The sequence below is a fragment of the Loxodonta africana genome, chromosome 3 (genome assembly GCF_030014295.1).
Source record: "Loxodonta africana isolate mLoxAfr1 chromosome 3, mLoxAfr1.hap2, whole genome shotgun sequence".
Lineage (NCBI taxonomy): Eukaryota > Metazoa > Chordata > Mammalia > Proboscidea > Elephantidae > Loxodonta > Loxodonta africana.
Genome location: NC_087344.1, coordinates 180,245,231 through 180,272,427, shown reverse-complemented (window position 1 = coordinate 180,272,427; position 27,197 = coordinate 180,245,231). Strand labels below are relative to the sequence as shown.

General features: G+C 40.3%; 1 protein-coding gene across 2 annotated transcripts; it reads right to left on the bottom strand.

The window, feature by feature from the left end:
- Nucleotides 1–546: 546 nt before the first annotated feature.
- On the bottom strand, nt 547–21,178 carry PRPF3 (pre-mRNA processing factor 3). Of its 2 annotated transcripts, XM_003409498.4 has the most exons (16): nt 21,050–21,178; nt 16,787–16,981; nt 15,965–16,095; nt 13,757–13,903; nt 12,108–12,191; nt 11,705–11,925; nt 10,755–11,061; nt 9,929–10,095; nt 9,065–9,144; nt 7,493–7,636; nt 6,579–6,678; nt 6,293–6,406; nt 5,097–5,215; nt 4,733–4,816; nt 2,887–2,948; nt 547–906 (listed from the first exon to the last, which is right to left on the bottom strand). In XM_003409498.4, exons 2-16 carry the CDS (start codon nt 16,929–16,931, stop codon nt 760–762), a joined length of 2,052 nt encoding a protein of 683 aa, XP_003409546.1. In that variant the 5' UTR covers nt 16,932–16,981; nt 21,050–21,178; the 3' UTR covers nt 547–759. The 2 variants fall into 2 exon arrangements, 1 of the variants encoding a protein (XP_003409546.1); XR_775681.3 differs by lacking the exons at nt 547–906; nt 5,097–5,215.
- Nucleotides 21,179–27,197: the final 6,019 nt, after the last annotated feature.

Genomic DNA, 27,197 nt, shown 5'->3' with positions numbered 1-27,197 from the left:
AGCATTTGCATTTCTAACATGGTTCCAGAAGTTATACATAAGAATCACCCTGGGACCTTGTTAAAGTGTAGATTCTGATTCAGTCTATCTGGGGTGGAAATGGAAATACTCAGCAGGGACTTTTTAGAAATGCAAATTCTCAACAGGGGTTTGAGCCTGAAGGAACTTGTTGGAAGCCCTGATTTGAAGTACTGATTTCCTGAAAAGACTACTTAGCCAAAACTAGATGTAATCCATTTCATGACTATCTATTGAAGATTAAAGGATGAACACTTACTTCTCCCTCATTCCTTACCTACTGAACACCTCTTCCTGCTTAATTCTGCTCTAAGAAAACCAGTTATTTATTATTCTTGCTCCAGGATGACATCAAAAGTTCTCATTAAACTTCAAAAAATGCATATCCATCCATCCATCCATCCATATATACACACGTATGTATCAATGGCAAAATGGTTTTTTCTACAGCCATTGCTAGGTCTAGAAGGAAGATCACCTGAAGACCCAAATTCCAATCTATCAGTGTGTGAAAAATATCATACCAAGTTTAAAAATAACTCTTTAATCATATGCACATAAGGGGAATAAAGGGAAGCACCAGGCTGACTGGGGAAGGGAGCAAGATCTCCCTCTGTCTCAATGTCTGCTTGGCACAGTTCTTGAGATCACACACACGAGTGGGGTGGGCTTGGAAGTGGAATAAGGGAGAGGACTGAAGGGGCAAAGGCAAGTGGGGAGAGGCAAGAGCTTGCAGTAGTCTCAGTCGGTGGACTCCAAAACAGATTCACTCAGTGCGAGGTCCCAGTAGTGTTCAGCCCCATGCTTTTTGAAATGCTCCCGAGCCATGTTTTCCGTAGGGCACTGTTTGAACTTCATCTCCCCAAAGCTCCGGTCTTTGGCTGTACCCTGAGAAATACACAAAATCTGTAATAAGCACACTGCAATTCCTCATTTAAATCTGGCAGATTCTTTTGTAAGACCTAGTAACACCTGTATAGCAATGTGCCTATAAAGAATATGATTTTATGGTAAAAGCAATTCTAACCTCTACTCCTGTGGAATTTATTTGCATAAGTTTTCATGAATTCATCAGGGTTCAGTTTTTTGACTGAAGGAAGGAGTAGTTTTGGGCTCTAGTGCTTGAGTGGAGAAGCAAGTCAGGGCAGGACTATGAAGGAAGGGGATAAGATAAGCTTGTCTTCTACCATGTCTGAAGGACTAGATTTGAGCCTCTAAGAAGAAATGAACTAGAGAGCCAGAAGCTGAAAGAACTCTCAAGACTTAGTGAGAACCTGTATCCAAGCAGGAAACTTTGGGGCCCAGTGACAAAGAACAATACAGAGGTGGGAGTGAAAGGGAGCCAGGAAGTACCTGCAGAGAACTAAAATACAGCACTAGGTGACCAGCATTTTCATCAGAGGCACCACCAGCAGTGGCAGTCATAAAGTACAACCTCAAGAAGTTTTCAGGAAGCAGACACCAATAAGGAGGCTGTAGTAGAACTTCACTATTCTTAAGGACTCTCAGAGATAAATGAAGAGAGTTTGGAAGAGAGTGGAGGCTAAGATATTAAGCATGTAGATGACAACTTATGAGACTGAAAAACAAGCATTCAGGTTCTTATGACCTAATTTATATGCATATGTTAATGGAATGGGGGATAAAACAGAAGGATATGTGAAAAATTCTAATAGCAAGTGCTTATAAAGAATGATCCTAAGGTGTAAGGGACTAGGGAGGGGACTTTTTCAGTAAGTACCCTTCTGTATCACTAGAATTAAAAAAAAAAAGCATTTACTACGTACTTTTATAACGAACTGAGGAGAATTTTATAATAAAAAACTAGAAGATACACATATATTAACAAAAAAAGTCTTAGTAAGCACTCACTACTTTTATAATTAAAAAACCAGAGCATACACACGTATTAACATAAAAGAATAAAATAAAAATATTAAGTCTACACAAAGGCAGCAAACTATTTACAATGTATAAAATACATTCTGGAATGGGGATAAAAGGGTTACTAAAAAATTAGTGTATACATCAGGATAAGAATCACTATGGAGTAAAGAAATTTTAATGCTTCCTGGAGAAATAAGCGTGATATTTTACACTTCACAAAGGATGAACGATCCTTAATTCACAGTTTGGCCTGAACAAGTATATTCATTCATGCGTTCAGTCTTCAGAACTAATACTGGTTCATTTACAAGATTTCAGGGATAGAAGAATTAGATAACTAAACATACTGCAGTCTGAAGAAGTTCCATTTGAAGAGTGACTTAGTCACATTTTACAAAGCATTATTACATATTATCTAACTTGGTTCTCTCTCTCACACACACACAAAACACATTAAGAGTAGGAAAGGCAAATAATAATATACGTATTTTCGAGATAAAGCAACAGAATCTGATGTTAAATGTCTCGCCTGGGTTGCACAGCTAGTAAGTGGTACTGCTCAGCCTCCCAATTTTAAATTCTTAAGTCTAATACTTCTTTAACTACCTCTGTCTTTAACTACCTCTAAATAAAGACAAATTCCACAACAATTTATTTCTCTTTCCAAGTTTCATATCCATGACTGTGAAATAAATAACTCTCAGAAAATCTGTACTCCTGCCACCAGCATTTCCCATACTCTTCCCCAAACAGCATGTACTATAAAAAAAAAAAAATTTTTTTTTTTATATGCTCAACAATTTAGTTAAAAAATAACCACAGGAATTTGTTGTTAAACATTTAAAAATAGATTCCAAAAAGAAACATGAATTACTTATGGGATTATTCACTGTTTAGTTTTTACCATTCCGTGGCTCCATTTGAATTGCAGAAACAATCAGGAATTAACTAAAGTTCAATGTTTTACAAAGAATCACCTACCTCCCAGACTAATACACATTTGTTGGTTTTCTTCACAGCTTCCTCATCAGATTCTTCATCATCTGCAAAAGATGATAAAGCTAAGTCTCACTCTAGACTTAGAGACCACAGATTTAGGTTCTAAACAGTATTCAAGTCTATCCAAATTCTCTTAAATAACGTCACCCTTTTCTATTACTCTTTACTTTCCTCAAATTAGACTGGAAGCTCCAAATAGGCAAGAGCATTACTTAATTCAACAAACATTTTGAGCACCTACTATGTGTCAAGAGCTGTGCCAGGTACTGGGAATAAGGAGATAAATAAAAGATAAACAGTGAACAATAAAAAAGCTCGTGGGCACTTTGGGAGCTAGACTTCAGATGTTAACAGGACAATCCATTCTCAAGGAGTTTTTTTTTTTTTTTAAATTGTGCTTTAAGTGAAAGTTTACAAATCAAATCAGTCTCTCATACAAAAATTTATACACATCTTGCTATATACTCCTAATTGCTCTCCCCCTAATGAGACAGCACACTCCTTCCTTCCACACTCTCTTTTCGTGTCCATTCAGCCAGCTTCTGATCATCCTCCACCCTCCCATCTCCCTCCAGACAGGAGATGCCAACATAGTCTCATGTGTCTACTTGATCCAAGAAGCTCACTCTTCACCAGTATCATTTTCTATCCCATTGTCCAGTCCAATCCCTGTCTGAAGAGTTGGCTTTCTTAAGGAGTTTTTAGTCTACTGGGGGAAGAGGGCAAATATAACCAAATGAAAATATCTTAGGGACACTTTCAAAGCAAAATAAAATAGGGTTCAATTAGTTATAGTACAAAAATGTACTTTTAGTACTTCAAGGACAAAAAGTAAAGGAGGTACAAAGTTAGATAAAGTCAAGAAAATTAAGACTCTCTGCAGATGTTAGGAAACCCTGGTGTTGCAGTGGTTAAAAGTTATGGCTGCTAACCAAAAGGTCAGCAGTTCAAATCCATCAGATGCTCCTTGGAAACTCTATGGGGCAGTTTTACTCTGTCCCATAGGGTCACTATGAGTCGGCATTGACTCGATGGCAACAGGCTTTGTTTTGGTTTTTTGCAGATGTTAAACGCTAACCCAGGTCTTCAAAGAAAGGAAGGTTGAACGCTGACAGAAGAATGACGGCAAGGATAATGTCAAATATATAGAAAGAAATAAGATAAAGCTGGGCAACTGAATGAGAAGTCTATTTTCATGATCAAAGAGAGATTTTTTTTCTGAAAATCTTTGTCTTCAACTCTTTTTAAAAACTTTTAAAACTCAAACAATAATATAATACAACACTGCACATATCAACACATAGCTTGATAAATTTTCACAAACTAAAGCCACCCATGTATCCGGTACCCAGATCTTGGGCAGACAGGGAAATCAGTTGCTTCAGGCCTTAAATGACAGATAAAATAACTTTATAATGCATACAGTAAATGCTATAATACACATGGAAACCCTGGTTGCATAGTGGTTAACAGCTAAGGCTGCTCACCAAAAAGTCAGCGGTTGGAATCCACCAGGCACTCCTTAGGAACCCTATGGGGCAGTTCTACTCTACGCTATAGGGTCCCTCCCTGTGAGTCGGAATCGACTTGACGGCCAAGGGTTTTTTTTTTTTTTTGTATAATGCATATAATAAATGTTGTAATAAGTAACTTTACTATGCATATAATACATATCATATGAATATCTAGCAGGGCCTACAGTCTGGTCTTTCTAAAATTCTGAATACAAAATCTAGCATTAGCAAGAGTGTCAGAGGGAGGGAGTAAGATGAATGAACAGATGTACCATCCCCACCTCCCACTTAATCCCTCTCCAGCCCCCATTCACCATCTCCCTTCGTGTTTGATGTCTGTTCATCCCACTTTATCCGATGCAGCATAAGACGCTTAAATTTCTTCTGGGCCTTGGGGCCTGGAAACAGAGAAGAAGATTTTTTGCCAGAACTGTTGAAGACGATGGGGTGGACAGAACCTCTGAGCTCATCTAATGCTCAGAACCATAATGAGGTAGTTGAAGCAATCCCAGGAACCAAATCTTGGGGCCTTCAACTCCAATAAACAGAAACAGAGGCTCAGGGTGTTTCACCCAGGTGTGGTTCTAATACACTTTTTCTCCCTTTTCCCCACCATGCTAATCATTTCTAGGCCTAAAGCTGTCTGGGGATAGTCTCTCTCAATTTTTTCAGACTCACCCCCTTCCACTACTACCACGTTGACATCCTTGTGCAGTACCACCACCCCTGTCAGGTACAGTTGCCCAGCATTGGCCTCAATCTTGAACTTCTTGGCTGGGTTGCTCAAATTTCGAACTCTGGAGAAGGGAAAGTTTAGTTATGCCTTTCGTTTTAGCATCAGTAGCTGCCTGAATGGAATGAAAAATAAACAGATGGATCCAAAATGGTTTTCTCTCTAAAAACAAAGGCCTCTGGAGAAAACAAAATATAGAAATGCTGAAAAGGTAGGACTGAGTCTAGAGCTATTTCCACTTTGTCTTATACTTCTTCAAACTCTGGCACTGGACAACTTACAATAAATGGCAGACAATCAAAATGTACCCTAAGGATGAGGGAGAGGCATTTACCATCATCCAAAAACATTTATAAGCTAATTGTACATGACAGTGTAAAGATCTACAAATTCTTTGCCCTCTAGGTGTTTACAATGTAGTCACGAGGCTATGCATAAAAATTTTTAGAAGGATACACGAAAAACTGTTAATACCAACTACCTATAGAGAGTGGTGCTAAGGGATCAGGGAACAGGAAGCTTTTTCAGTAAATGGCCTTCAATAGTTAGAATTTTTTAAATCTTAATAAGCATTCAGTGTATTTGTAGTAATATATGACTTTTATGATAAAGATCCTGTTAATAAGAATACGCACATTTAAAAACTAGAGGGTACACATGTATTAACATAAAAGAATAAAAATATCAACATGAAGGTGGCAAACTATTTACAATGTATAAAATGCATTTTAGGAGATGGGATCAAAGGCTTACTAAAAAATTAGGGTATGTATCAGGATAGAATCACTACCAAGGAAAGAAATTTTTAATGCTTGGAGAAACAGGATGATATTTTAGGCTCCATAGAGGATGAACAATCCTTAGTTCATGGCTTGGCCTGAACAAGTATATTCATTCGTTCATTCTTCAGAACTAATACTGGTTCACTAAGGCTTCAGGGATGAAAGAATTGGACCATAAAAATAAGTTCCTAACCTCACCATTATAAAAGACTTCTTAATTCCTGATTCACACTAGGGTCACCATAAGAGAGTAGGGACTGGTGTTAGGTATGCTTTTAAACCACACAGATCCTGTCTCAAACACTTGGAAAATATTTTGGTATTTCTATGGGCAAGGCTGGCCTAGTATGGACACCTACCTATATACAGATATGTGTACCCCCTGTGAAATGTCTTCTTTAAGCTTTTTAATTTTCTTGACCTTTCTCTGTTCTGCTGTAAGTTTTCGGGCAGCGTTGGCCTCTTCATGCGCTCTGTCGTGACAGGAAGGACATCCACAAGTGAGAAAGGCATTGAAGATCAGAGGCAGGGCTGAGGGAAAGAGAGAGCAACAGAGGACTCTCCCCTCCCTCCAAATATGGATCCCCCAGGAGAGTTTGGGAAAGGTACTTGCCCCAGGTTTCCACCCAATCCCATGGCACTTACTTCTGTCTTTTTGCCATCTGAGCTCTGACATGGGCTTCTACCTTCGTGGGATCTTGAATAGCTTCTGTTCCTAATACTCGCATCAAATTTGAAATTCTCACTGCAGCAGAGAGAGAACAGTGATCAATCTCCTAAGTGATTTCTTCAGCTGGGATAGCCTGACCTATCTTCTCTACCAATTCATACTGCTCACCTATTTCAAATCTCTGCTCAAAATTCACTTCCAACAAAAACCCCTACCTTGACAATTCCGCCTACTTAACTCGGCACTAAGAGAGGTCACACAGTTCATCTAAATAGCTGGTATGCATATATATTGCTTGAAAATTTGTGAAAGACAAGGAACATAAATTTCTTTGGTATTTTTCACTCTGATAACAGCATATAGTGAAAGATACTACATGTAACAGTGCTCACTCAAAATATTATTGATTTATAATGAAAACTATAGGGGTGAGTTTTGTTCTTTTACTACATTTTCATTTTTAATATTAAGAATTATGCACATAATAACAATATCCAAATACTGCAACTACTAAGATTTCAGGGATGAAAGAACTAGACCGTAAAAATAAGTCCATACCCTCACCATTATAACAGACTTCCTAGCTCCTGATTGACACTATGGTCATTTAAAAGAGAGTAGCTAGTGAATTTCAAGACCGTTATTTATCAAAATCAGAGTGTTATATAGTTAATGATACTTAAAAATAAGCCTTAAATGACCTCTACAATGAATATGTTGAACTGTCTTAAAAAGAAAAGATAGTAGAGAGCTTAGGGAATTAAAAAAAAAATTAATCAATGAACGATTCTGTGGAACAGAAGGCATCCAGATACAAGGAAATGCTAAAGTTCTTCTAGAATTAAAGAGAAAAACTTGCTACTCTTTCTTCTATCTCTAAGTTATGTACCTTTGGGTTCTGGAGGAGGCATTAGGCCCAGCCTGACTTTCTCTTGTAGTTCTTTCTGTGCTTCCCTCCTTGTCTGTCTCCGAAGTTTCTTCTGTTCTTTCTTGGTGAGATATACCCCCAGAGTAACAGGTGTGTCATTGTCGACTGTAAGGCAGAGAAATGAGTGTACCAAACCCAAGCATATTAAAGGGATTTAGATGAATATAAATTACATTAAAAGGAATTTTAGCCTAATTATTATTATTTTTTAGGCTGTGAAAGAGCAGTAGTATGGTCATGTTTAAAACAGCATTCGTATCTTTCTTGAGTAGTATTCTAACTTATTTTTCCTTTAAGCAGCTGAACCCTTTCATCAAATGAAATATGGCAAAAGGCCAATACAGCAAACAAAATTGGAGCTGCTCTGATTACTCTAAGTGACGATTTGGGGGAACTAAGGGGTATCTAGGGTTCTTGGGTGGTACAAATGGTTAATGCACTCGGCTGCTCAACTGAAAGGCTGAAGGTGTGTGTCCATCCAGAGGTGCCTCTAAAGAAAGGCCTGGCGGCCTACTTCTGAAAAACCAGCCATTGAAAACCCTATGGAGCACACACGGGGTCACCATGAGTTCAGAATCCACTCCATGGCAACTGGTTGGTTGGAAGGGATATTCAGAATCTCATATAAATCCCACCGGTATGTCTCTATAAAACCATTTGGAAATCACTAGCCTAAATCACCAAATTTATGTTTTAAGAGTTACAAGATTGGGAAAAATCCTCTGAACTCCTATTTACTCTTCCTTTTAAAACAAACAAAAAATCCCATGTTCTTCTAATGATCCACACTTATAACAGCTAAGTAGAATCTGGTTAAGTAAAATCCAGTGATTAATATAATTTGTATTATCTCAAGGTCTCAATCTATTTTTCTAACTTATTGAAGCAACCGTCCAGTGAATTACTAACTGGGGTATTATCTCCTCTACTCATCCAAGTCTGGTGAATGTGTTAAAATCTTTTTTTGATCTGCATAACCCTTGAAGACAGATCGGTTAATATTATCTGCACATATGAGGAAATTCAGTGTTCTAAAAGCGACTTACCAAAGGTATTAATCTAGTTAAAAACACAGCCACAACTAAAATCTATCTCTTCTGACTGAACCAACAGATTTTTACCATAAAAATGATAAAGACATAAGAAGGATGAAGAAAAGGACGATCAAAGAAGAAACGGGAGTTTTGTGGTGGTATACAAGACTGGAGTTGGAGTCAGCACCATAGTAATAGCCCCACTTGTAATGTATCAGTGAGGCCATCTCTACACACACTAAGCCTCACTGCTCTAGAGTTGCACTGTCCAATACAGTAGCCACTAGCTACGTGTACTATTTAAATTTAAATGAAAATTGAATAAAATTTAGAAATTTTTAATTAAAACCAGTGTAATTCAGTTTTCGAGTGCTCAATAGTTGCGAATGAACAGTGACTACTGAGTGAGACAACAGAGATCTAAGACATTTCCATCATCGTATAAAGTTCTGTTGGATAACACTGCAACAGAGACTTGACTGAGTCATCTATACATTACCTGGAGGATTGAGCTGGGCTGGATGTTCAACAAGATTTGTGATTCCAAAATAATCTTCTCTCTTGGGATTTTCCTCTGTACTAAAATTGGAGGAAGAAGGGAAAATAGGATATATGGGTAGAGATGATTTTTCTGAAAGGGGGTCTCAGAAAAACAATGAAAAAATCCATTATCCATAATGTATTCTAGCCTCTTTTAGCATTTGTATCTATAACATAATTATTATTACAAAAATTTTCAAGATGTGAAAAGTGGGTCCCATTAAGATCGGAAGCACTCTCTACACCAGTCATACTCAACCTTTTCTGTACCCTAACATCCCTGAGGGATACCACATTCTCTCATTAGTTACAGAACTCCCTGAACAGTGGCTAACAAAGGAAGGGTTAAAAAAAAAAGGCTGAGACGCAATGTCCTAAACCCATGTATCAGAATGATGAAGCAGAAATAGTTAAAGCTCTCCAAATGTTTCTTATATGCATTATTTACCACCCTCCCCTCCCCTCCCCTCCCCCGCCAGTCAACTAAGAATGCTTGCTTTATACTACCAACTGGGATCCATAAGAAATGTAGATACTTTTTATTAGGAGAAGAATGTAATTACGAAAAATGTGCTAAAAACAAGTAGCAATGTATAACAGAAGTAAATAAAAAACTTATAAATAGATTTGACTTTTTACATTATTTGTGACCCTGTTTCTCCTCCATTAACCCAGATAACTCACACGGTATATTCTTTACAAATACATTAGCTTGTATAGTTACCTATTTCTCTTGGGTTTTAAATTTTTTATTTCATGCAGGACTACCATCTCTCCCATTAAAACTATATTCTTATTGAAGGGTATTAACTAACAAACTCACAGGTCAAAACCATTGGGGATGATGTAAGAGTCCCACCACTCAATTTCAGGGATATCTCCTTCCTTTAACTCCTTCTTAGGGGCAATGAGGGCCAGCTTAGTTGAAGTGTGGATGCCTGTTTTTCGAGCTGCTTGTGAGATCTCTGCCTGCAGCTTCTCCAGTTGAGCCTAAAGACACAATAAACCAAAACAGGAAGATAAATAGGAGTCATAGAAAACAGGGATGTAGTAGAATATGGAATTTTTTTTTTAATTGAACCATTTACATCTGAGGCAATGAAGTCATAATTTCTGAAAGCTTGAGTTAAATGCAGTTCTTCTTTATTTTATTCTTTACTTAGTTCATTTACATACATCTCTCACCCTCACCTCTATCCTTCACCCCAGTGTGTGCCTGTAGCAAATATGCAGAAATGGAATTCAATCAACACCTCATTCTGAAAGGACAGAAAGGAGAAGGGAAGTCACTGAATAAACAGTAAATTCAACTCTCCAGGTGTGTGGATTCTCTGCAGTACATTTTAACTTCAAGCTAACTTTCCTGTCACCCAGAACTTTCTGAATTGTTTCCCTTCTATGTTAAGGATTTTCAAACTCGAATTTCCACCTTTTAAGTAGAATTTAATTAGGAAGACAGATCAGTTAAAAATCAAGAAATCCAGGAATAAATACAGTATTTTAAAATTATTCATTGCTTTAAATTACCTGTTTATCTAATCACCTAAAACTTAGAGAACTGAGTTGACAATTTTTTAGGGCTCTGTTCAATTTCCTTTGTCAGCTTCCTAACTTCTTCTAAGTTGTGGGTTATACTTTAAGCCAGATACCTTTGTCCGTAATCGTTGGGCAATCTTCTCAAATTTGCCCTTATCATGGAACTTAAAAGTGCGTCTCTGGCGCTGGGAAGGGGCAATTGAGACCCGGGGGTCAAAAAATGTATTGGACTCCATGTCTTCTGATGGCTTTTCTTTTAGCTGCTGCTTGAACTGTTCCCTCTTCACAGCACGAATATTGGCCTTCAGAGTAGGCATGCGGTGTGTCAGCTCAATCTCTTTGCCTGTTGCATCTACAGTGCGACCCTGCTCATCTAGAATCAGGGGTGTAGGTTTAGTTTGATCTTTTAACTCCACCTTCCTGAAAAACAGCCCATAAAGAAATAAATCCCTTATGGAGCAATAAAGCAAGCAAATAATAAACAGAAAATAAAACAAATAACATGACTGAAAACACTTATCAAACTGGATATCTGACTTACCGCAATCAAATGAAGTAAATTTGTAAGTTATAAAAAAAAAAATTATAACTTGTAAGTTATAGTGATGAGAATTTGTAATGCTATCTTTCTTTACCCTTGAATTCTTGAGTCAGACGTGAGCTATCAGACCAATCGTTATGTGCTAAAAATAAAGTCTATCATCTTTACCCAGCTGTAAAGTAACCCAAATGTGGTCTCACTCAATGTGGTCTAATGGATAAGGCTCCGGTTTAGAATACAGGAAACCTGGTCCTATTCATAGCTCCAATACTGGAATAATAATCTTAACGTCAGTTTTAGCAATTTGTTTAAAAAAAAAGGTGGGGGGGCGGGCAACAAATCCTGCAACAAGGAAGACAAGGGAATAAATTCAATTGGTTTTTACTGATCATATGTAAGAAATGTGAAACTGTAAGAAAGCATTTAGGTTCTTTGGAAGAAGAGAATCAGTAACATCCAAATGTAATTTATTGCCTTTTAAGCTTCTAAAATGCCAAGGGAGTCCATGAAATAGATACTCACGGGGGAGCAATGCCCATGGCATGGAGATTGGCCAGGCCCACCATGTTGGCATTGCCAATGAGCCCTGGCTTCAGTGCCAGCTGGGCTTGGATGCGGGCCTGTAGTTCAGCTGCTTTCCTTGCCTTCTCAATGGCATCATTCATGAAGGTGGCAGCCTGGGAGGGCTGAATAGTGTTGCCAATTGGAAGTCGCTCTGGTTGGGAGGAAGAAGGAGTCTTCGGCTGTAAGACAGAGAAAAGAGATCAGAGGAACTGAGACAGGAAGGCAAATGAGACACACACATACCCAGAGTGATAAATTATAGTAGACTGTGGTAGACACAATCACTTTCTGGACTCTCATTTGAGTGGATAGCAAGAAATTCTGTGCTAAGCATTTTTCTTTTTAATCTGGGCACAAATACCTGAGGCGTAGGGGGGCTAATGAAGCTCAGCTGTTTTTTCCTCTCCTCAATTTGCCGTGTTGCCGCCTCCATCATCTGTTTGATCTGCCCTCCAGAAAAAAAAAAGGTTGGAAAACTGTTAACTACTACTTTGCATTTCACCCATACAGATTCCTAAACCCAAACAGCTTTAAGGCTTCTACCTAGACCTCAACACTCTAAAGATCTAAAAATTTGTATAAACTCCATTATATTCTACCTGTACCAAAAGAGAGAAAATTTAGTAAAGATTAAGTCTCCAGAGCTGAGCACTGGAATATTTCAATTCACCTTCCCAAGGCAGGACTGGCATATTAGGCAGCTTGATGATTAAAACCTGACATTGAATTTTAACTGTGCCACTTAATGCCTGTGTGACATTGGACATGTTATTTAATCTCTACAGCTCCAAGTGTCTAAAAGGCGGAAAATATTACCTATCTTACAGAACTATTGTTAGCACTGAAATAATTATAAATTATTATACTTAAACATTTTTTTACATCCTTGAATTCCCTGAATTGGTCTCTGAATTCCTAGTTTGGGAAACCAGGCATTTACTGCGAAGACTTGCTCCCTAGTTTCTGTAAACCCCTTCTTTTGTCCTAAGTTCAGAATGATAAGCTTTGAGGATGGAGTCAAATAACTCTTTTCACATTTTCCAAAAGAGACCTGATCACAAGGTTCTTCGAGGTATTTTTTAGTTCTATTTTTAACTTTTTTTTTTTTTTGGTTTAGTTGATATATTTACATAGTTCAAAATGCAAAAAGTACCAAACCAAAAAAACCCACTGTCACCAAATCAATTCCAACTCATAGTGAGCCTACAGGACAGAGTAGAACTGCCCTATAAGCTTCCTAGGCTGTAATCTTTATGGAAGCAGCCTGCCAAATCCTTCTCCCATGCAGCAGCTGGTGGGTTCGAACAACCGACCTTTTGGTTAGCAGCTGAGCAATTAACCACTGTGCCATAAGGGCTCCTGGGGCAAAAAGTAGACATGGGTATATTGTGAAGTTTTCCATTCCTATTCTCTATAAAAAACATCATCAGTTTCTTTTCTTCCAGAAATATTTTATGCATACATAAGCAAAACATATATAAACACATACATATATAATACATATATATTTCCCATAAAGAAATTTTAAGTGGTATAAGAAATATTTACTGCTTGTATGGTATCACAATTGCTTAGGTTCCCATTTTAAAAACAGATACTTCTGTTCAAAAATTTGAAGTCATCTTGCAATTTTTTAGTGGATTATATCAACGCTGTATTATATTTGGAAATTCTTCTCTGCTATCGAGTTCTGATTATTTCAATTAATTTTCTCAGTTACCCAATAAGGTAAATAACTGGGCAAATAATAATGTATGTAACACATACAGGTCATTGCTTATCACATTGCAGGCATTTAGTACATGCTATTTCAAAAGCCCTCAACTGGAATTAAAAAAAAGAAAAAAAAAATTTTTTTTTTCTGGTTAAATCCAAGGAATATAAAGCAGGAAATAAAATCTCCCTAACGATAAACACTAATTCAAATCAGGATCAGAATATATCTGGACCCCCACACATCCTGCTTCTTCAACTCATAAATCACTTTGCTTCCAATCCCTAATTACTAACCTGAAGCTTAGTTAGCATGCCAGGGCTCTCTGATGGAGGTCCAGGGATCACCTCTGGCTCCTCTTCTACCTCCTCAAAACGGGGTATCCGCCGCTTCTTTACTCCTGATGATTCCTTGGAGATCTCAGAGTCATCACCAAACACCTCCTGAGGGAACCCAAAATAAAGAAGAGTCGTTTCCCTGCCCATGGGAGATGTGAAAAATCATCCTAGTCCCTACCAGCATTTTGCGGCTTTTCCCAGGGGAATATGATACAACCCTGCAAGTGGCTACTTGCCAGAAGCCAGGGCCTTCTAGACCCTCCACCAAGCGGACCATCTGACCCAACTCCATCATTCTCCTATTCCAGTCAAGCAAATTTCATCCCATGTTCTTATAAATGTTCCCATCTCAAGGTCTTTGCAAATGCTACTGCTCACAATTGTAATGACCTCCCTCAACTTTCCCACAACCCCTGTTCCACATCCTGCCTAAAACTCACCTCCTCCACGCAGTTTTCCTCATTAGTAACCTCATCCCACTCTGGTCAAACCTTTTTGTTTCACATCCTCTTAGCACTTAAGAGCTCTAGTTTACACTAAGTTAAATTACATTGTTGATATTTTGCTTGCCAAGTATTAAGTCCTTCAACTAAAGACTAAGCTCTTCCAGGACAGGGGCTTTCTTTTTTTCCTCAGTATTCCCCAATAACACTTTGTTCTCACCAAACAATGGGAACTCAAATATGCTGACTAATTTGCAAGGTGAATTTAACAGGACCAAGAGTGGCCAACTGGAAGGGACAATGGGAAAAAACAAACGTACACACCGGTGGTAGGCTTTGGGTGACATCCCCTCTTCACTAGGAGGGCTCGTGTTTTGCAAGGACATATCCTCAGCCAGGGGCGAGCGCTTCCTGGAACTCCTACAGTTCAAGAAAAAGGACTCTCCCATAATATATTGTGTGGGGTGGGGACCTGAATGGACCAAAAATGGGACCCGTATCCCAAGGCTATCTAGATACCTCCTTCAAGAAACCGCTTAGATAAATCCCACCCAATGTAGTCACTTCATTCACAGCATGCCCTCAGCACTTACACAGCAGCATGCCTCATCATAGCATAATCTTCACTGCACAGATCTGTGGATACCATGGATCAATCTCCCCCCTTAGATGTTACAAAATTCAATGTAAGTCTGAAATTCTACACTCGACCCACAAGGCAGCTGTAAAACCTATGTTAACCTACTATTCAGATTTTATAATTTGTGACTGCATTTTATCGCCCCTCCCCCACTTTAAATTGCAAACTATTTAAGGGAAAGACTACCTCTCATTCCTCTAATTACTCTACAATGCCCTAAACAAAAAAGACACATTAAGTCTCTATTTCTCTTGGTTCCATAGCCTGGCCAGGGGACCACGCAGAAATTGCTTATCCATTCTTTGCGCCTCAGGAAAAGCAACGAGATAGTCAAGGTATCAAAAGCACTTTGGAAGGTTTGATGGGAGTCACAGAAACTTTTTTTTTTTTTTAAAGAAAGACAGAAACGAGATACAGAGATCAGTCACTCTCTGATGCTAATATTAACAAAGATACCATGACCAATTAGTGACTACAAAATAAAAAACACAGTTTAAGTAAGGGGCTTTTGATGACTACTGCATTGGTCCTTTAAGTACCCAACTCATGAGGCCAGATGACCCACAGTATGCTTTATAAACAAGGGCAAACTCTCCAGACATATAATTAATAAAAATTGTTTCTATATATCCTATCTACAAAACCACCACAGAGAAACCTCTATAAAGGAGCAAAAATGAGGTCTACAGCTCAGGCAGCAATGGAGTCACACTCTGAAGCAACATAGTAGGCTTCAGATAAATAAAAGCATAAAATCTTAGAGCAATCAATTTATGCTAGTAGTAAGGAGGAATAAAGGAGATATAAGTAGACATGAGAACCAAAACTCCTAATCACAGAGGAAAAAGAACACAGCTACCAATTATTTCTTTGGAATATTCCAACCCATGATGTGCTTAGGTATTTTATTATTGTAAGATGGTGATAATACAAGTTCACCCCCTCTAGTTTAATGTTCAAGTACCGTTCTTGAACATTTGATATTCTACTAGTGGATACTGAAGTGTTGAGCAAGGCAAGCTTGGCAACATTATTACCATTCAAAACACTCCCAAACTGTTTAGTTAGTTAACTGTAACCTACCTTTAGCTCTCGCTTTCTGCTCCTGTCACTGCTAGACTTGGAATGCCTAGAGCTTCGGCCTTCCTCCACAGCTTCAAACAGTTTGTCCACAAATCGGAGAGTAGAATCATCAAGGAAAGGTTTCAGATGGTCTGAGAGGAAAAAAAAAAAAAGGTGATAGGATTGAAACGTAAGAATACTTAACCCAATACTAAATATATAACAGACACCAACACAGGAAATATATCCCCAAGGAAGAGGGGAAATGTTTTATTAAAGTTCTTTGTAGGATTCCCATAAATACTCTTACATGCAATGAGCTTGCCCTATGTGGTAAAAACAATGATAATTTTTTTTGAGTAGGAAATCACATAGCCAAGGCAACCTATTTAGGCTGAGCATCAAAGTTGTGGATGAATAATCAATCTAACTTTTCTTAAATAGCAAATGATGGGACAACGGCCACTAACTAAATCTTCCTCCCTCAAGCTTTTTCATGTGTTTTAAAAAGACTTCTACATATTTAGACATCAATCTGAATATGTACAGGTATACCTGCCTGACTTTAGCATATTTCTTAAGTAAATTAACATAGGTAACTCAGTACAGTGGCCAAAAGGAGTCAGTCTGAGATTTAAAACATGCCATAAATAATATAATAAATAAGCAACAAGAACAAAATCAAAATTATTTAGACTATTTCCATTATAATGCAGGAGAGAATAAAATATGGCCTGACCTTTTTTTAACATGTTCCCAACAGAAAGAGAATTTTGGGGATGTTCCAAGCAGAGTTTGGGGTCATCCAAAATGCTAGGCTGAAAGGTTCAGAAAGGTACATACCAGCTGCCTTCTTCTTGTCCATGCCCTTCCCCACACAGTTCAATGCTGCTGTGACCACTGTGGGCTCTGAGAAACCCAGTACCCTCTTCACTGTCTTCTCTATCCATGGTTTCAGCTCATCCAGCTCCCTCTTAGACAGTGCCATTCTTTGGGAAAAAAGGAGAAGGATCGCTCAAACGGGACTCAATACTGCACCTAAAAAGAAACCAGTAGGGAGTTAAGTTAGAGGAAAAGAAGACTACAGTGATCCAGGATAACTGTTAATACATCAGGGATGCCTTCGCCAACCACATTCTCAAACGTTAGGCAAGTTCCTCTACTTCACTTGAAGCCAAAACTTTCCCCAAGGACCATACTTGAAAGCAGAAAGAACTAGACTCTATTTAATTTTTAACCCCAACTCAGCAATTACCAGTGAAATCTGTGGAATAAACAAACGAGCAAACTCTGAGATTCACCCAGTCTGTGAAATTAGTTTTTTTTTTTTACTCTATTATATCAGCCAGAGCTGGGAAATAGGTAACATGAACACAAAATTGAAAATGCCCCTCCAGAGGTCAGCTTTTCTACTCCTACTTCTAGGGAGGCATTCCTTAACAGAGCTCTGACCTGATGGGTTTCCTTCCTTTTAAGGAATGCAAATAAAGGAAGGTTTATCCAAGTCAGTGATCCTGTATTAGAGCTCATAATCCTTAAGAACATTCTGCTTCCATCTAAGATGCATCAGTTGGTCCTGATACACCTGGCGCAAAGGAGAATGAAGAACACCAAAGACACATGGAAAATATGAGCCCAAGAGAAAAGAAGGGCCACATAAACCAGAGACTCAATCAGCCCAAGATTGAAAGAACTAGATGGTGCCCAGGTAACACCAATGGCTGCCCTGACAGGGAACATAACAGAGAGTCCCTGATGGAGCAGGAGAAAGTAGGGTGCTGAACTCAAATTCTAGTTTAAAAAAAAACAGACTTAATGGTCTGAGACTGGAGGGACCCCAGAGGACATGGCTTCTGGACTCTCTGTTAGCCCAAAACTAAAACCATTCTTGAAGCCAACTCTTCAGAATGATACTGGTGAGGAATGTGCTTCTTAGCTCAAGTAGACATATGAGACTAAGTGGGCAGCTCCAGTCCAGAGGCAAGATGAGAAGGCAGAGGGGGACAGCAGCTGGTTGAATGGACACGGGAAATACAGGGTGGAGAGGAGGAGTGTGCTGTCACGTTATAGGGAGAGCAACTAGGGTCACATAACAATGTGTGTATAAGCTTTTGTATGAGAGACTGACTTGAACTGTAAACTTTCACTTAAAACCCAATAAAAAAAAAAAAGTTCTGCCTCATTTCTCTGTAGTCATATTCATCTCAGTGGGAATTCTGCACCAGACAATTCTCTCTCATGTTCTACCCGGTCTCTGACAGCTGACTTGATCAAAGTAATCCCTCAGCTAAGAAACAAATACTCTCATCCTGGGTGTACTCTCTTTTTCATCTCTATTCTACTTTTTAGCTCAGCAGAGAAAACACTATCATAAAGGACTCTTGCGGGACAAAAAAAAACTTGGTTTGGCACTTTGTTTCTGAAAATCACCCGAGTAATCAAGATGCCTTTGTTTTCCAAAACAGCCTGGCAAGCTTCACACCTGGCAAACTAACTTCAGGAAGGGAGGAGGCACTGATGCAGTGATGCATATTAACTGATTAGATGATCACAACTATGCATTAAGACCCATGCATATTCACTGAGTCCCCCTGGGACTAGGGGACCCAGGACCTTGGAGTGCACTCTTTGGAGTCTCCCAGATTGGTGAGAATGTCCATGAACTGGAGAAGGTGACATGTCCCTGGGGACTATATTAAGACCCACGCATATTCATTGAGTCCCCCTGGGACTAGGGGACCCAGGACCTTGGAGTGCACTCTTTGGAGTCTCCCAGATTGGTGAGAATGTCCATGAACTGGAGAAGGTGACATGTCCCTGGGGACTATATAGGCCCTGCGCCAGGACCCTTCCCAGACCTTTACTGATGTGTCTCTTTGCTTGTATCCTTTCTGGTTCTAATAAATGGGTAACTGTAAGTATAGGTGATAGTCTCTGTGAACTTTGTGAGTTGTTATACAGAATTAATAAACCCACAGGGGCAAGGAGTCAATCTGTGTAGTCCCAGCTTTGGGTGGCTGGTATTCATGGAAAGGCTGCATGGGCAATTGATGAAAAAGAGTAGAGCCCTTCTAGCTTGTGACCTAGTCCCAGTGGACTAGACAGAGAAAGAGGGAGGCATACTGGTCTGAAGTGCAGGGAACTGTGCAGATTCCTGAGCCTACGGCTGGTCCTCTGTGACCTGGCCTTAGGTGTCCAGGGATGTTTTGACTGGCTCAGGGTGGCTGGGGATGGGGTCTGATCTAAGCCTGAGTGGTCAGAGTCAGAGAGAGGAAGTGTCATCTGAAGTAGCTGGTCATGAGTAAGGTTTGCCCACCTTGCCCCATTTATAATAAAGTTTGTAGAGTCGGAGTTGTTGCAGCTCTCCACAACAAATCTTTAACTCATTAATGTAAGTTAGTTTATTTTTAAACCATCATTCATGTTTACATTTCGGTCTTCTACCTAATCTCAAAACTCCTCATGAACATAGACAAAATTTTATTTCTGATTCTTCCCATTGTGCTTAGAAAACAGTGAATATACTACACTGACCTCAATTTCCAAGCTAACCTCCTCCCAGCAGCACCACGCATCAGGGTCTGACCTGGACGTTCAAGATGTTTTAAGATGTCTTTTCTCTTAAAAGATACAGTCTGAATAACTTCTGCATCCTTGGTGGATTTACCTTCTATAAGATCTCTAGCCAAACAGTGAACTGGTATAACCAAAATAAGTTAGTAGATTACAGTCATGAAACTAAGAGAGAAAGGTTGTATAAAAGCACAGTATGTGTTTCAGTAACAAGTTAAATGAATAATTCCATGGTGGCTCTATTCTCTCACAATGAGATAGCAGTATAGCCTATCAACATCTACATGTTGTTGTTGTTAGGTGCCCTCCAGTCGATTTTGACTCATGTGACAGAGAACAGCCCCATAGGGTTTTCTAGGCTATAATCTTTACAGAAGCAGACCTCCAGGTCTTTCTCCCAAGGAGCCACTGGGCGGCGGCGGGGGGGGGGGGTTGGAACTGCCAACCTTCCAGTTAGCCAGGTGCTTAACCTTTGTGCCACCAGGGCTCCTTCATCTACATATTAATTGTCCATTAAAAAAAAAAAAAAAGATTGGAGGCATACCAAGGTATCACAAAGGGTACATATCTTTGGGTGTGAGAGTGAAGAAAAAAGCTCAGCAGGACAGAAAGAAACTGAACAGCTGGGATGCCAAACCCCACATTTACCAGTCCATTAGCACGTGGGCAAATTAGTTAATTCCTCTGAGCATTAGTTCACTCATCTTACAAAATAAAGACAATTGCCATATCTCCATCATACTTAATTCATTCAATAGATATTTCCTGAGCAACTTCTAAGTGCCAAGCAGTGTACTGGGCACTGAGCATACAGCAGTGAACAAAACACGTAAGAATTTTCACCTTAACGGAGCTTACGTTCCACTACAACTGAATCATAGGCTAGAAAGCAGAAGCAATTTGAAAGCTCCAAGCAGTAAGTGAGGTACCGTTATTATTAGAAGAAACGCACGGCCAAGCACTATAATAACAAATGTATTCAAGTTCAACCCAATCCTCCATAAAATGAGGTGCAAACGAAACAGCTAGTAGACAAAAATAAAAATTTCAAAGAGTACCTGGCTTTACCACTAGACAAATATACATTAACTACGTGTGTGGGGGTAGGGTTTGGGGTGTGGAAGGAAGAAGGAAGAATGATTCCAGCATGAGCAGGTAGTAGATTCCAATCTTCTGAAGGAATTCCTTACTCTGTCCTCTTCTTTGCTACAATCGGAGTTTCCCCTGAAATCCTCATTCTTCTGTTTTTAGTCTTTCCCCACCTCTTTTGGCGTAAACTCCAACCGACCCACTATCACACCTAGTTATACCCAAAGTCCTCAGCTCAGAGCTGGTCTCCCCACCCCGTCCCCTTCTCGCCCCCGCCCTTTGCCTCTCAACAATCCCACTGCAACCTCGTCTCCCACACAACCTGTGCTTCTCTCAGCCTCTTTCCCGCTGAGACCCCTAGCCCGGTCCTACTCTTGGGCTGAGCCCTGACCCCAGTCGCTCGGACCGGAGAATACTCTGTCTGGGCCCGGGGCCACTACTCACCTCACAAACTTCAGTCCCTGAGACGGAGCCCGAACGTTACACCGGAACCGGAAACCCTCCGGCCGCCGCACGACTTGCCGTCGCTACCGCCACGGCCGCCGCCACGCCGCGGTCCCCGACATGTGACGAGGGTGGGCCGGGCCGCCGATATGCGCAGCCGTAGTTGCCACTTTGCCGGCGGCAGGGCGCATGCGTGGCGAGTGCCAGTTCCTCGCCTTCGGTTTCCCTTGGTAAAGGATTCGGATATTTATCTGTTCACTAGATTATTGAGAAGAAGTTAGTTCCCTGAAGCGGAAATTGGACTGCTAGCAGTTTTCTTCGTGTGGAGTGTAAGTGCGCTAAGCTAAAGTTAACTGAAAGAGGGACTTCTGCGTTTGGCTCAAACACGGCCTTTCCGGTAGAAGGTAAACCCTCTGAGTAAGTTGGGAGCACTGGCATTCGCTACCCGTCCTTAGCTTTTCCTCCTAATTTACAGTCGTGCCAGAGATCACAGGGAAGAAACACGAGTATAGAAGGACTCGGCAGAATGTAGCCCTTTGTTTAATTAATTAACAGAACATTCGTTGACCGCCTATTACTGTAAGTGGTGCCGGCACCCTCTGAGAGTCAGTAAATAAATGATTTAGGAGCACGGGCTCTAAGGGCAGACTGCCTGGATTTGTATTCCAGCTCTCCCACTCATTAGCTGTATGATATTAGTTACTTAAGTCCTCTATTTCCTCACCTATAAAATGGGATACCTTTAAAAAAAGAATTTCACCTCACAAATGAGTAAATGAGGGTAATACACTTAAAACAGTGGTTCTCACAGAGTTCAATAAATGGTAGCTACAAACATATGTACATGAAAAAAGATGAGTAGAGGACTCTGAAGAAGTAGCCCCCCTCCATGCCTTTCATTAACAAAACGAGTATCATTCGCTGGTAGTACGCAATTGGCTAATGTCTCTTTCTATAGATTTCCAATTGCCTCTGTAAGCATAGAGAGCGATAGTGGTTCAGTGGTAGAATTCCTGGGTTCAAATCTTGGCCAATGCACCTCATGCACAGTCACCACCGGTCTGTTATTGGAGGCTTGCATGTCACTAGATGCTGAACAGGGTTCAGTGGAGCTTCCAGACAAGACAGGCTAGGAAGGAAAGCCTGGGTACCTATCTCCAAAAGTCAGTCAGTGAAAGCCCTATGGATCACAACTATCTGACCGTGGGACGGCGCACCACCGGGAAGGGTTTAATTCCGTTGTGCGTGGTGTCATCATAAGTTGGGGGCCAACTCAACATCAGCTAATAGCAACAACACGTAAATGTATTAAAAAGAAAAAGAAAAGCCATTGCCATCATTTGATTCTGACTCATAGCAACCCTACAAGGCAGGGCAGAACTGTCTCATCGGGTTTCCAAGGAGAGGCTGGTGGATTTGAACTGCCAAACTTTTGGTTAGCAGCCGTAGCTCTTAACCACTGTGCCACCGGGGCTCCAAATGTATAATAAACATCTCAAACTCAGCATGACCATAATAAACTGAGTTTATCATCACTCCCCCCATTTGAGTAGGGGTACTCAAATGTAAACTCCATGAGGACAGGGATCTTTGTTTTCTTCACTGATACAGCCTAAGTGCCTGCAACACCACCTGGCACAATTAAATACTTAATGTTTGAATTAGAGGATCCCTGGGTGATGGAAACGGTTTGCTCTCAACTACTAACCTAGAGGTTGGCTGTTCAAACCCACCTAGCAGCACCAAGGAAGACTGGCCTGGCAATCTGCTTCCATAAAGATTACAACCAAGAAAACCCTATGGAGCAGTTCTACTCTGTAACACATGGGAGTCAACATGAGTCAAAAATCAAGTCAATAGCAGTGGGTTTGGGCTTTCTTGGTTTATTTAAAATCAAAGGCCAAATCTTTTTCAACACTTGGTCTTATAGGCCCCAGCACCTACTGGTCTATTTTTTGCCTAAAGGATGGAATTTCCTTCAGGACGGGAATTGTACCATGTCTTTTGAGTCCCAGGATCTATGATAGTGCCAGACCTTGTAAGTAGTCAATAAATAAGACCTGGCAGTACTGCTCTCTTCATTCTGTCAATAAGCTTGTATTCTTCCCCTTCTTCCAAATGAGGCTCTAAACCTACTGACCCTTTAAACCAATGACTCTAAAAGCATGTGTGGGAAAAGTGTAGTTTGAAAAAGTGTGTCTAGTATTACGACACAATCTCACATATGAGAAATGAAAATAACAATCTATTTCCAGATTCAAACTATAGAAATTAAAAGTCCATGATGCCTTCTTGGATGGTAGGCTCACCAGAAATTGCAGTTATTCTCTAGGAAGGTTATGATCAGAATTTCCCACAGGGCATGAAATCTTCATATCTATAGGCTGGTTTTTAAAAGTGAGAAATACCAAAACTAACCTTCCCTGATGGGGCAGCCTGGCTTTGAGTAACAAGCTGGGAGAGCTTGAACATGTTGCTCAACTTAGTCACACCAGCATCCTCATTGTATCTACAGCACCTAAAACCAATGTCTCACTCATAATACCCACTCAAAAAGTCTGTTAAATGGGCCAGTGAGTTCCAACTTTGCCGAGTAGTTATACATTTTTAATTTTGTTTCAGTGTTTTTAACAGTCTGGGTTGAAGTCCCACAGGGAAATTTTTTTCTAGGAACTCACTTCCAAGTTTTGGAATCAGATAGATTTAAATCCTTTGTTTCCCAGTTACTAGCTGTGATTCGTTGAGGCAATTATTTTCTGAGGCTGTTTCCTTAACTATAGAATAAGAATAATCATCTCTTTTCCCAAAGGGTATTGTGAGGATTAAAGGTATCATGAAACATTTAGTACAGTGCCTGGCACATGGTAAGCCTCAATAGATAACTGCAATTGTCATATATTCAAGAAATATTTATTGAGGATCTAAATGCTGGGCATTATACCAGGCAAAGGAAATACAGTGGTATAAAAAGGCAGACCCATATATATTACAGAAATAAACTCAAGATGCAAAAGGGAAAACAGCACCTGATAAAGGTACCAGGGAAGGCATCTCAGAGAATACCCAGTTTGAGAGCTGAAGTACAGAAGAGGAGAAAATAGCATGTGCTGTGATCCAGAAGTATGTCTGATGGGGCAAATGGCTACAGAAAAAGTATGATTCAGTGATGAGGAACCTTAAATGCCACAGTCTGGATTTTATCTTGAAAGCCATGCGGAACCAATTACCAGCTTAAGCAGGAAAGTGACAAGATCAGGGTTGCATTTTAGAATAATCATTCTGGCTAAACTATGAATGGACTGGAGCCAGGCAACACTGAGGCACCAAGACCAGTCAAATGACTGTAGTAATCCAGGAAAGTTATGATGGTAGCTAGTATTAGAGTTGTGGTACAAAGTTACAGAGACAGCTGGAAGAGATTACAAATAAACTGGTGTTGGTGATGACTGGGAGCCCTGGTGGTGCAGTAGTTAAGAGCTTGGTTGCTAACCAAAAGGTTGGTAGTTTGAATCCAGCTGCTCCTTGGAAACCCTGTGGGGCAGTTCTATTCTGTCCTATTGGGTTGCTATGATTTGGAATCAACTCAATGGCAATGAGTTTGGTTTGATGACTAGGTGAAGAGGAGGAAACAAGGATCTACTTTCTGGCTGGCACAACTGGGGGATTATTATTAATTGCTAACATTTGAGTTCTTACTATGTGCCAGATACTGTTTTAAGTCTTGACATGTATTATTTCATTTAACCCTCACAAGCCTATAAATACCATTATCCCCTTTTACAGGAAAAACAAGGGTTTATGTTGAACAACATAATTACAAATCCAGATTTTTTTTTTTTTTACTAAGCAAAAGATTATGTATGTAGGGTAGCTGCACATAGTGCACGCTCCAACATTTTCTTTTCAATTACCTACATTAACACATCATTCCTATAGGACCCTGTAGGACAGGCTACAACTGCCCCATAGGGTTTCCAAGAAGCAGCTGGTGGATTCAAACTGCTGACCTTTTGGTTAGCAGCCAAGCTCTTAACCACTGCACCACCAGGGCTTCTGTTAGTATATAAACCAAAACCCACTACTGTTGAGTCGATTCTGACTCATAGCGACCCTATAGGACAGAGTAGAGCTGCCTGATAGAGTTTCCAAGGAGCACCTGGTGGATTCGAACTGCTGACCTCTTGGTTAGCAGCCATAGCACTTAACCACTATGCTACCAGGATTTCCTGTTAGTATATAAAAAAAAAGTATATAGTGGATTTTTTTAGTATATAGTGGATTGTTATTCCTTAGTATTTTTCAGTTAACATATACTTGGTGTACTGCTGAAAACCTGAAAGTAAAATGTCAAAGTTACTCAACAGAGCTCCAATTTTAAAGGGGTACCTGTTTCCAGAACACAAACATAAGAGTCTTAAATTATGACTGGAGCAGGCCTGCCAAAGACAATCCGGTGAGTTGCTAATAGATTTCACAGGTGCTCAGCATCAGGATATTAAGTATTGCATCTATCACCAAGTAACTGGGTAAATACCAAATGATTCCTCCCCTGAACCCAATGCAGGGACAGGTTTCGAGCGGCCTCAACTCTGAAACCACCATGCCGTTACCTCCTAGCTTCCCACTGCAGTGAGTGGGAGAAACACAAGCAGATGGGACTTCAGCCAGCTACCCTTTTTACACATGAGGCCTCTCAACTGGCTACCTGCTAAAACACCCATCACTGCTTACTGCTCTAGGGAACATGGACAATGGTCAGGACTGGAGATTAGGACCAGGAGGGGATACCTATCAGAGATGAAGTAAATTCTAGCCCTTACTATTTTGAAGGGAGCTCAGAAGCAACTTTAAACCAGGGGAATATTGCCAAGTAGAGGCCTGGTTCTATCAAAAACATGCCCTACCACTTCGGCACAGGCCAGCCCTTTTTCTTCAGCAGCAGCAACTGGTAGGTGATACCATGCCATGGCTCAAAATCATTCAAATGTTACTGAAGACCAAATTCAGTGACTGAAAAGTGGTTCAGAAGTATCACTATATAATTTGTTAAAGTACAGGTTGTACAAAAGTCACAAAATTGAAAAGAGCCTGTTTATGGAATTTCTCCAACCACAAACAGCCTTCCAGAGAGCAAGGACGAGATCTAAGTTATATCCATGTGGGCTGGTGCCCAATAATATGCTTTAGTCACCATAGGCCTTACTGCTAACGACTGAGAGACAAGAACCACAGCCATTCCAGAATTTCTTCCAGGCTCTGCTTAATTAATCAATTAAGAATGGTAACTGGGAAGGGAGAAAAGATAGTAAGAATTAAGTTCAGAGGAAATCTGAAGCCACTCTTCTTTACCACAAGGGGGCAGTATTTGAGCACCAGCAATCAGGAGAGATAGGAGGCTTGGCAGTGGCTTTCTGTTTATTTCCTTTTATAACACCATGCTGAGGCTGCAGCCTGGCTGAGGAGGGGTGGGCTAGCCACCTCCGCCTCCCCACTGTGTTCTCCAGCAGGGGCTGGCGCCAACTTTCCTTAGAATAGCAGCCTGACTGTCAGGGGAGGAAGGCCAGAGGAAATAGATAGCAGGAGAGGAAAGAGAGCAGCTGGTCTTCCCACAGTGGTCAGATGCCCCCAGCTGTCAGTCATAGCCAGGAGTGCCAACCAGGGAGAGGTGGAGAAGGCGGTGTAATCTCCACCTGGAATCTCTGAGTGCTCAGGGCAGTAATCCTCAGATTTTACTATGCATTAGAATCACCTGCAGGGCCTGTTAAATTAGACTGCAGGGTCCCACTCCATGTAGGATTACAAAGTTCTAGAGTGATTGCATTTCAAATAAATTCCCTGATGACATCACTATAGTTATTTCTGATTTGGGGCTGTTCCTTCTCTCAACACTTCTCCATTTCCCCTCTTTTCTGCCACTCATCTACTGCTTTATTTCTTTTCCACCATCCCTCCTCTGGAGCCCTGGTGGTGCAGTAGTTAAGAGTTTGGCTGCTAACTATAAAGGTTTACAGTTCAAATCCACCATCTGCTCCCTGGAAACCCTATGGGGCAGTTCTGCTGTCCTATAGGGTCACTATGAGTTGGAATCGACTCAGCAGCAGTGGGTTTGGTTTGGTTTATCCCTCCTCTAGCCTCCAAATAGAAAGCC

Bases quoted from the DNA above. Each gene is read 5' to 3' on its own strand.
- PRPF3 (XM_003409498.4), bottom strand. From the start codon at position 16,931: ATGGCACTGTCTAAGAGGGAGCTGGATGAGCTGAAACCATGGATAGAG. The intron at 12,192-13,756 runs GTTAGTAATTAG...TCTGGAGGGCAG, and splicing joins GCATGCTAACTAAGCTTCAG to ATCAAACAGATGATGGAGGC. The intron at 6,407-6,578 runs GTAAGTGCCATG...CTGTCACGACAG, and splicing joins CAGATGGCAAAAAGACAGAA to AGCGCATGAAGAGGCCAACG.